The sequence below is a fragment of the Pollachius pollachius genome (assembly GCF_949987615.1).
Source record: "Pollachius pollachius genome assembly, chromosome: 19".
NCBI classification, from domain to species: Eukaryota; Metazoa; Chordata; class Actinopteri; order Gadiformes; family Gadidae; genus Pollachius; species Pollachius pollachius.
The window spans coordinates 17560483-17571534 of NC_136952.1; the positions used below are offsets into that span (position 1 = coordinate 17560483).

The 11052-nt window shown below is 48.9% G+C and overlaps 2 protein-coding genes across 2 annotated transcripts in view; both read left to right on the forward strand.

Annotated features, from left to right (window-relative positions):
- Positions 1–3247, forward strand: part of ift140 (intraflagellar transport 140 homolog (Chlamydomonas)) — a 39953-nt gene extending 36706 nt beyond the window's left edge. The window contains exons 26-30 of the mRNA XM_079757332.1: positions 335–541; positions 1039–1251; positions 1750–1916; positions 2072–2213; positions 2726–3247. Coding sequence (XP_079613458.1) covers positions 335–541; positions 1039–1251; positions 1750–1916; positions 2072–2213; positions 2726–2917 — 921 coding nt within the window. The 3' untranslated portion in view covers positions 2918–3247. The remainder of the gene's footprint in view (positions 1–334; positions 542–1038; positions 1252–1749; positions 1917–2071; positions 2214–2725) is intronic.
- An 872-nt stretch (positions 3248–4119) lies between these two features.
- ccdc78 (coiled-coil domain containing 78) lies at positions 4120–10399 on the forward strand (the record flags this gene model as incomplete). Its single annotated transcript, XM_079757369.1, has 13 exons — positions 4120–4170; positions 5369–5500; positions 5776–5862; positions 6563–6814; positions 6958–7008; positions 7230–7318; positions 7971–8058; positions 8529–8645; positions 8828–9060; positions 9188–9328; positions 9640–9715; positions 10144–10244; positions 10345–10399. The coding sequence occupies 13 exons, from the start codon at positions 4120–4122 to the stop codon at positions 10397–10399; spliced, it is 1473 nt and encodes a 490-aa protein (XP_079613495.1).
- Between the last annotated feature and the right edge of the window lie 653 nt (positions 10400–11052).

Here is an 11052-nt window from a genome sequence, read left to right on the forward strand (position 1 = left end):
TAGACTCTGTTTAATGTCAGTGTGTTGTGTTGATTGTCAAGAAGCACATGCATTAGATTTTTCCTACATGTGCGTTGGAGACACCTCCTTCTGCCACACAGGATATAGTGTTTAGTACAATGGCTCTAATGCAGCACTGTTGGGTGATAGCGTAGGTGTGGCTATGTGTCTAAAACAAGGTATAAAACAGTAGTACGCTAGGACATGTGTAACACTGCTGAGTGCCTAGGGGGCGTAAATGCGCTCTGTCACGTGATTTGCAAATTCCGATTTTCTCTATAATGTTTATTTTGTTCATATAATATTTTTCATCTCCATGTGTGTGCCTCCCCAGTACCACGAGGCCCTCCAGCTGTGCGTGGACCAGAGCCTGACCATCACCGAGGACCTGGCGGAGAGCATGACGGTCACCAAGGAGACGGGGGAGCTGACAGAGGAGTCCCGGCGCGAGCTGCTGGAGCGCATCGCCGACTGCTGCATGCGCCAGGGGGACTACCATCTGGCCACCAAGAAGTACACGCAGGCCGGCAACAAGCTCAAGGTCAGGGCTCACGTCACACAGGGTCGCCTGGCCACGGACAGCCAGCGGAACCGTTTGGAAACATCTGGTTCCAGTTTGTTAAACACAGCAGTGCCACCTAGTGGACTTGGTGCAGAGGTGGGCCCATGCTGACAGAGACTGGGGAACCCTGGAGAACCTTCCCACGATTCCAAAGGAGTCACTGAGAGATGGTGCTGGAAGCTAGCTGAATAGCTCCTTACAGTGCATGTAAACCAATAAACATGTAGAATACATAGAACAAATCTGTTTACTATTTAGCAGACACTTTTATCCAAAGTGACTTTCAGTGAACTTAAGATGTCTTTAATGAGCAGTTAGGGGTTAGGGATGTTTTGGCCTGAACCAAGAACCTTATTCTGAGGGATCAAACAGCGTAACCAGTAGACTATCCCACCCTGAAATAACCAGAAACATGCTAGATCTGTGAAGCCCATCTTTACTAGCTAGTGAAGATGTTTTACTGTGCTGTATCCCAGGCCATGAGGGTGCTGCTGAAGTCCGGCGACACAGAGAAGATTGTGTTCTTCGCGGGCGTATCCAGGCAGAAGGAGATCTACATCATGGCGGGGAACTACCTGCAGTCTCTGGACTGGCGTAAGAACCCTGACATCATGAAGAACATCATCGGCTTCTACACCAAGGGCCGCGCCCTGGACCTGCTGGCTGGCTTCTACCAGGCCTGTGCACAGGTACGCCCACCCGCTCCCTCCCCCTGTTACCATGGAGACAAGCTCCACTGCCTGCCCGTTACCATTGGGATAAGCTACATCACTGCCTGTTACCATGGAGATAAGCTACATCACTGGCTGTGGAAACAAGCACCACTCATCTCCCTGGGACAAGCTCCACTCACTCCCTGTTACGATGGGGATAAGCACCACTCACTGCCTGTTACCATGAAGACAAGCCCCTCTCATCTCTGTTACCATGGAGACATTCTCCGATCTTCTCCCTGTTACAACATTTTAATTTCGTAATTTAGCATTTTATATATTTTGTTATTTGTGTGTACGACATTTCCAGAGATACAGAGAGCATACAAAAGATACAGAGATGTTCCGTCATGTTTTCCACTCATTTAAAGACCTACTAGATAAAGATAGACCAGGGTTGATAAGGAAATTCCCCAGCTTCAGTTTGAACCATGCTGATCTCACTACTAGCTCCATGCTGTGTTTGTCGTCCAGGAGGAGATTGATGACTTCCGGGACTACGAGAAGGCCTTGGGGGCTCTGTCGGAGGCCTACAAGTGTCTGTCTAAGAGTAAGGAGCGCAGCCCTGGGGAGCAGCAGACCAAACTGGCCCAGCTCCAGCATCGAGTCACCCTGGTGAAACGCTTCTGCCAGGCTCGCAGGTTTCTGTTGCGCCTCCATGCCTCTCTCTCCCTCTCCCTCTCTCTCTCCCTCTCAATCCCTCTTTCTCAAGGTTTTGAGCTGCCCGCTCTTTACATCGTACAGTATATTAGATTTCCCCCACATGTTTTACACCATTTCGGTTCCCCGTCTCCAGGGTGTGTGATGAGGACCCGGGAGAGGCCATGAGTCTCTGCGACGCTCTGCTAGAGGAGCCAGAGCTGGACACGGCGGTGAGGACCGGAGACGTCTACGGCCTCATAGTGGAGATCCACTGCCAGCAAGGACGATTCCAGCAGGTGGGTCATACATACACCCACCACCCAGACCCCTCAAACACTGCACACCCCAGGGTATGTGGAGCGCTTCCATGGCCTAATTATACTGCCGCACCAAATACTAGATGCTGAGTGTTGGGCCATGGGCCTCTACATCTGTGCTCGCATTCATGGTTCTCCGTCTGGGATTACAAAGAATCAGTCGCCGAAAGGCTCCAAAGTCACTAAATCTGGGGATCTTCATAATGTGACCATGATGGGTCATCTAGTTGATAATGAACCAACCGGGTAGCGTAGCATACGAGACGAGGCATGGAGCGACGTATGTAAACTATGGCAAAGACCTCTACGGCTCCAGCCTCTGTGGTAACGACCTTTGAGGCTCCAGACTCTGTGGCTCCAGCCTCTGCGGCTAAGGCTCCAGCCTCTGTTAATTTTGGTTGTTTAGTTCAAAGATGGTCTCTCTCCGCTCCCTCTCTGTCCACCTCTGGAGCCTCACCTACCTTACCTTAAACTACCGTTCCCCTCCCCAGGCCTACCGCAAGCTGGAGGAGCTCCAGAGCAGCCAGCCCAGCCTGAAGGCCAGCCTCTACGTGAGCCCGGCCAGCCTGGAGGCCCTGGAGGGGGCACTGGGGGTGTCTCTGGGCCGCGGCCCCCTGCCCCCGGCCCGGCGCAGAGACAGCGGAGGGGAGGAAGACGAGGTGGAGGAAGACGAGGGGGTGTAGAGTTGAAGAACTGGAGGAGGACTAAAGGACACGGACTGAGGAGCAGAGGCGTGGAGGGACCGAACCTGAGCTCACGGTTCACCTCCAATAATAATACTGCTCCACCGCATCCTAAGGGCTCGATATTCTCAACAATAATTGATCCTCTTTATTGTTAAGATGCAGAAACAGGGAAGTGTGTTAATAGATAATATGGTAATGTATGCTGGATGCTCGCCTTACGTCCTGCTGGTTAACATGCATATTATTCTTTTTTCTATTTTGAATTTTGGCATAAAACCTGTAATATGAAATGCTCATATATTTATATAAAATATTTTGCATCGCCAATCGTGTTTTTTATGTAGGCCGGTCAATTCTCTCTTTGTGTACACCGTTTTGTATTTACACTGCATTTCACTGAATGCAGCATATCTTGAGTGTTTTGTTAAAATACGGGACAGGAAGTTCTTGCCTATTTTTATCAAACCATTAATGTTACTGTAACAATGCAATAGGCCTCACTGTGGCTTAAGTTTCACACGAAAATAAACATTTACTTATTTGTTATTAAAGGTTAACAAACTACATAATTTGACTTTAGGCTGTTAATGTATGTCAATGTCTAGTTTATCCATCTCTAGTAAATCAATATATCGATATGTTGAGACATAACGGTCTGACGGTCTGTGATGCGCAGAACTCAAATACTAACCGTTGAGGCGAGCTGCTGCCGCGTGGATCTGAAAGGTGCTGTGAGCGCTCAACTGAAGACCACGACCAATGAGAAACCCTTTCATATAGTAACCTTTTCATAAAAGTCACCCTTTCATAAGAGTCTATGAATAGGTGGACTCATGTTATGGACCTATTGACATGTCTATGAATAGGTCCATAACATGAGTCCATCCCTATTATAATAATATATTATGTTATTACTATTAAATTATATAAGTAATATAATAGTAATATTATAATATTAGCATTATAATATATTTGTTATAGTCACAACAATGCGTGTCAGGCCCGTGTTTCCCCCCAGCCCGGTCATCATGGCAACGTTATGACGACGGAGTTTGTAGAAGTCCTACCAACAGCCCGGAGCCACAACACATCTCTGTAGAAGGTGTCGGTAGAAGGTCTCCTACTGACACAAGACTGGAGAAGGTTCCTCTAGAAGGTCTCTGTAGAAGGTATTCTACTCACCAGGTAAACGGAAGAAAATGGGAGCTGCAGACCTTCGGGAGCAGCTGCGTCATCTAACCGGAGAGAATGTGAGTTGGTCGACGTCGCTTGCCGTCTGGTTTCGGCCCATTCATCTGAATAATAATAGGCTATAATAAAAATGATGATAATCAATAGATCATTAGATGTTCATCACATCAGACACACACATTCTGAAACATGAGCGTATTCTGCAATCTTCACCTGCTGGCTCGTACTTATTGTAAAAGCGTTTCACCTGGAGAACACATTACTCTAGCCAGAAAGCTTTACATTATTTATTTAAGACTAAGAAAGCAAAAGGTTGCCTATTAGAAAGGGCTGTGTTTTCTGTTATATTCTTTATGAAAATTAACTTTGATTGACGGTGAGCGGTCGGCCCAGATGAACGCCTCTCGAGGTATTACGGTAATCACCTGGTGGTGAGCCGGGTCCATCTTAACGACTCGAGGTATTACGGTAATCACCTGATGGTGAGCCGGGTCCAGCTGAACGACTCTCGAGGTATTACGGTAATCACCTATGGTGAGCCGGGTCCAGCCCCGCCGCTCCCTATACGCAGAGTACGCAGAGTGCGTAGGGCACCAAGTACCTGGCGGGGGCACCAAAAATTATGGTTTGTAAAAAAAATAAAAAAAATAATTCTTAAAAAATAATTGTAAAAAATAATTCTTACATTATTGAATTTAAAAAATATATAAATTAGTTATGAAGAGGCCCACCGTTGTTTTTTCTTAATTGCATAACCTATCACTCAATTTCGGCAATTATATGTTTTTACCTAATATATAAAAAGAGGCTCCCCTTCCCCCCCCCCCCTCGCTCGCGTAGGTCACCGAAATGGCCAGCAGCAGCCCTGGCCGGGTCCAGCAGAACGCCTCTCGGGGTATTATGGTAATCACCTGGCGGTGAGCCGGGTCCTGCAGGGAAGGAGGGTCTAGCAGTCATCAACCAACCAAACGATGCCACACACACAAAAATGGTCTTAATTGGACATTTATAATTTAGCAATAGACCAAACTATTCCAGGCTGTATCAATATGTCTTGATGGGACTTGTACACATCACACGGAACCATACCAACCAACCACAATAAACACATTTTGACACATTTAGTATTACAAAATGTATCAATTGTGTATATCAAGTAAGGTCCATTTGTATCTTTTATCCCGTATGTGTTACACACACACACACACACACACAGCTGATCCTCATTGTCTCTTGGCCGTTTCCCCGTGTCCCTAGTCCCGTCTCTTGGAGGAGAAGCAGCATCTCTCCACCCGGGCGCATTACCTGGAGGGGAGGGTCTCCCACCTGGCAGCCTCCAACACACACCTGGCCTCCAAGCTGGGCCAGGTGGAGGCCCACAAGCTCCAGGTAGGCATGGTGGAGCAGACTCACCCTGTAACTAAACCCTCACTCACTCACTCACTCACTCACTCACTCACTCACTCACTCACTCACTCACTCACTCACTCACTCACTCACTCACTCACTGACTCACCCTGTATCTATACCCTCACCCACTGACTCAATCAAACTCTGAAAAAATGACGCACACACACATACACACACACACACACACACACACACACACACACTCACTCACTCACACGTTGAACACAGATGGGGTTTCTCTGCGGGGTCTTCAGGTGTCGCGGGAGTTGGTGGAGGAGAAGCTGCAGCAGAACGCCATGAGGGAGCTCTGGGAAGGAGAGAGGTTCACGCTCAGAAACCAGGTGAGGGGTGCTGTATCCATGAAAACCAGATCTCCCTGAAATGTTCAGGTCTAGCTGAGAAAGAGAGAGAGACTGCAGTGATGAGTGATGAGACAGAAAACGAGGCAGTCTCTCTTGTCTGCCTGTCTCCCTCACTGTCTTTCTGTGTGTGTGTCTGTCTCTCTTCCTTTCTATCTGTCTGTTTCCCTCTCTGTCTTTTTATCTGTTTGTCTCTGTCTTTTTATCTGTCTGTCTCACTGCCTCTATGTGTGTTTGTCTCTCTGTCTGTCTTGTGTGTGTGTCTGTCTCTCTATCTGTCTGTGTGTGTGTGCGTGTGTGTGTGTGTGTGTGTGTCTCTCTCTCTGTCTCTCTGTGCGTGTCTGTCTCTCTGTCTTTCTATCTGTGTTTCTGTCTCTCTGTCTGTCTCTCTGTGTGTGTCTGTCTCTCTGACTTTCTATCTTTGTGTCTGTCTCTCTGTCTTTCTCTCTGTGTGTGTCTTTCTCTCTGTCTGTCTCTCTGTGTGTGTCTATCTCTCTGTCTTTCTCTCTGTGTGTGTCTGTCTCTGTGTGTGTGTCTGTCTCTCTGTCTGTCTCTCTCTGTATGTCTGTCTCTCTGTCTGTCTCTCTCTGTGTGTCTGTCTCTCTGGCTGTCTCTGTGTGTGTGTCTGTCTCTCTGTCTGTGTGTGTGTGTGTGTCTGTCTCTCGGTCTGTCTCTCTCCTAGGTGTTGGACCAGGAGGTTGTAGTAGCCCAGCTGGAGGAGGAGAGAGATGAGTTGCGCAGGGAGCTGCAGTTCCTCCTGTCTCGCCTGCAGGTGGTGGAGGAGAGCAGGGCGGCCCTGTCTGAGGAGCAAAACCAGAGGAGCTCTGAGGTCGCCCCCTGCAGGCACCTGCAGGAACAGCAGCTCAGCACCCTGGAGGGAGAGCTGCAGCGCATCAGCACCCTGATCAGCACCCTATCCCACCCCCAAGCCAGAGTGAGACACACACACACACACACACACACACACACACACACACACACACCCACACACACACACACACACACACACACACACACACACACACACAGGTCCCAGTGTATATGGTCTTATTGTAGTGTTCTCTTCCTGAGGGGCAGCCAGAGGACCTGTCTGCTCTGGAGCAGCAGCACCGGAGCATGGAGCGCAATGTAAGACCTCTCTAGGACCTTCACTCCATGTCTGTGTGTGTGTGTGTGTGTGTGTGCGTGTGTTTATATACGTGTGTATATGTTTATGTGTTCATGCATGCCTGTGTGTGTGTGTGTGTATGTGTGTGTATATGTGTGTGTCGGTGTATATATCTGTGTGTGTGTGTGTGTGTGTGTGTGTGTGTGTGTGTGTGTGTGTGTGTGTGTGTGTGTGTGTGTAGCTGCTAGTGAGCCAGCAGGAGGTGCGTGGTATGGTGGAGGAGATGAGGAGGGAGCATGAGAACCAGCGGCTCAGACTGGAGGACAGAGCGTGAGTACAGAGACCCCCACTGGGGGCTGGAGACTCTAGTCCAGCTTCCTTAACCTGGCTCACTGACCCCTGCTAGCATCTGTGTTTTATTGAGTTATTGATCAAAACATTTCCTCTTTGAATGAAAACCAAAACTGCATCCAATTCGAACCAGTTGCTTTTGTACAATATTCAGTTGCTTTTGTACAATATTCACTTCACCTGGGCTCGCTTTGATTCCACACTGCCACTTGTAAAGAGCCAAAACGTATAAACAAACTCCACACATAAGCAAAGGACATCGGTCCGAAGAGGTCGGGGGTCGCATCACGGTCTGAACTGTAGTTCACCTGGAGGCGGGCGAGACCCTGTTTACTGGCAGACCAGAGTTGGTTTGGTCAGCACAAGCGTTTGAAATAGCCTGCCCATCACTCCACGCAAACCTTGCTACCTAAGGTTCAAACTCCAGGGTTTGAACTGATATCATATGAACCAACAGCACCAGCCCTCACTGTCAATGGACGGTCAGACGCACACTTTTCCCTGAAATAGATTGATGGTGTATGCAACAAGCAGAAGTATTCTCCCTGGATATGTGGGTCTGGTGTGGTGAGGTGGGTCTATGTTGGTCTGGTGAATGCTCTGCTCTGGTTTCCTGTGTTCTGACCTCCAGGCTGGTCATGGGTGAGGAGCAGCAGAAACAGAGGGAGGCAATCCAGAGAATCCTACAGAGGCTTTCAGCAGAGGCTTTCCCCAGCACGGTGTGAGCCTGCAGGTCCTACTGTGTACCGTGTCCCCCCTCTTCAGGTCCTACTGTGTACCGTGTCCCCCCTCTTCAGGTCCTACTGTGTACCGTGTCCCCTCTTCAGGTCCTACTGTGTACCGTGTCCCCTCTTCAGGTCCTACTGTGTACCGTGTCCCCTCTTCAGGTCCTACTGTGTACCGTGTCCCCTCTTCAGGTCCTACTGTGTACTGTCCCCCCTCTTCAGGTCCTACTTTGTACCGTCTCCCCTCTTCAGGTCCTACTGTGTACCGTGTCCCCCCTCTAAAGGTCTAAAGGTGCCTGAATAATACCCTCATCTAGAGTAATATTTACTCTAGTGTAATCTGTTGTCCAGGTAGTGTATAATCTAGAGTAGTCTTTTATCCCGGTAGTGTATGATCTAGTGTGGTCTATATCCAGATAGTGTATAATCTAGTGTAATCTATAATCCTGTCTGTCTTTCATCAGAGCTCTGAGGATCAGCTGGTGGAGCTGGAGAAGGAGAACTCCAGACTTCAGCTGCAGGTCAAACATCTCAACGGGGAGTACCGCGCCAGACTGGTGTGTTACCTGCACGACCTGGCCGTGAGTGCACATGCACACACACACACGCATGCACACACACAAACACGCGCGCACATGCACACACATGCACACACATGCACACAAACACACACACACGCACGCACGCACACACATGCACACACACACACGCACTGTGTGTGTGTGTGTGTGTATAGTCTGTCTGTCTATCTGTCTTTCTGCAGGATTGCATGGACAGACCTGAAGTTGATGTGAAGGGAGGAGGAGGAGGCGGTGGTGAGGAGGGGCAGGGTGAAAAGAGCAGGAGGAAGATGTTTGCATTTGTGGAGAACATGCTGCAGGAGATCCGCTCCTCCTATAGCTCTAGAGAGGAGCAGTTGGCCACTGCTGCTCGCTCCTACAAGAAGAAACTTCAGCGGCTCTCCAGGTCCCACCAGCACCTCCTCACGGCTTACAGGTAGCATGACACACGAGGTACCAGTCCTTTTCCTCCCTTCGGTCCTAAAACCAGACTCCTCCGGCTCTCACTGGTCTCCACTGTGAGCCTCCAGTGGTTCATGTCCATCTGTGTGTCCCCACACTAGGGCTCAGCGGGAGCAGACCCTGGGCCGGCCGGAGAGCGGACCGGACCCCGGGGCCCCTGGAGGCCAGTTCAGCCTGGAAGTTCCTGAGGGCCCCAAGCCCGGCCAGCGCCGTGGGGCCCAGGAGCCAGCCAGGGCTCAGGGGTGAGTGGCTCTCATATCACATCTCACTCTCTACAGCCATTGAAGAGTCAGAAGGTGAACTAAGGAACGTGAAACAGATGTACGATATCTCAGCCTTCTAGCCAATGGTAATCTGGGACCTTTTTACAAGCTTTAATAATATTACATTTATATCAACTCTAATCAGTATATTGATCGTTTGTGATGAGATGTCGTGGAAAAGTACCTCTCCCTGGCCACATCACGGGAGCCCATCAAAGAAACGAACATCTCCTATCACAAGCAAAATGTTGTCATTCAGTTAAGCATGATCATTTCATTTGTTACCACAGCATCCCAGGACCAACGAGTGAGGAGGCCAAGGCTGATATAGAAGAACATCAGAAGGAGATGACTCCCTCCATGCTGGTAAACCAACCAGTGATGTTAATCTGTAATCCTTGTCATCCTAATCTATAATTTTAGTCGTCTGTATCTATAATCCCAGTCATCCTAATCTGTAATCCCAGTCCTCCTAATCTATAATCGTAGTCATCCTAATATATAATTGTTGTCATCCTAATCTATAATCCCAGTAATCCTAACCTAAAATCCCTAAAAACCTAAAAGTCATCTGTATATATAAACCAAGTCATCCTGATCCATAATCCCAGTAATCCTAATGTATAATTTCAGTCATCCTAACATATAATCCCAGTCGTATGTATCTGTATCAAAGTAATCCTTAAATATAATCAGATTAATCTCTTTATAATCCCAGTCATCCTAATCTATAAACTCAGTCACCAATATGAAGCATGCATTTTATTGTGATAGGGATGATCTTCTCTTAACAGGAAGTGTATGAGAAGCAGCGTGCCCAGCTCATTACCAGGGCAACGGTTGCTGAGGGACAGGTGTCGGAGCTGCAACAGTACATCGACAACCACCTGGGCAGGTAATGACCAATAGGACGCAGCGCTCCGCGCCCTCTGGAGCACTCACACCCAACCCTCCCCTCCACCCTGCACCCTGACCCTCAGAAGGCTCCTCCCCAGGTACAAACAGGAGATCACCAGGCTGACGGGCGCCAAACCGGACCAGAGCAGTTGAACCCAGACCAGAACCAGAGAGAACCAGAGGCCCGGTTATTTTCTGCTCTAGCAAAACAATCAAGATTACTTCATCTTCATCATCACCATCATCTTCATCAGTGTCATCTGCAGCACCATCACCATCATCATCCACATCATCAACAGCAGCACCTCTTCTTCCTCCTCCTCCTCCTCCTCATCCTCCTCCTTCTCCTCATCCTCCACATTATATTCACATTAAAAGCGTCTCAAATACTTCTCAAACAACTCCACACTGCACTTCCTCGGATCTTAAGCAATGCCCTGAGATTCTGGCCTTGCATCCCTCAGTAACGCACAGAGCGCCGCTGGCTCTTTGTTTCATAAAAGTTTTCACTGGTTGGTCAATGTAGCGTTAAAGACATCTGCTTTACGTGCTGGTCGGGCCCGTTGCCACGGTAGCTTTGCTGACGTAGTTGGACGTAGGTGAAGAAACGCCGTCTGTCCGCTGGACCCTCAGGCCCTGCTGCTGTAGAGCGCGGCTGGCTCTGTGTTATTCAACATTATTATATTGAACGGCCCCAGTGGGCGCTGCTCTTCCCCGGCCCCCAGTGGTACTCCGAGGGGAAAGCAGGTTCACAGGTCTAGACATCCCAGAAGGACCTTCACCTCGCTTCACAGATAAACACCTGG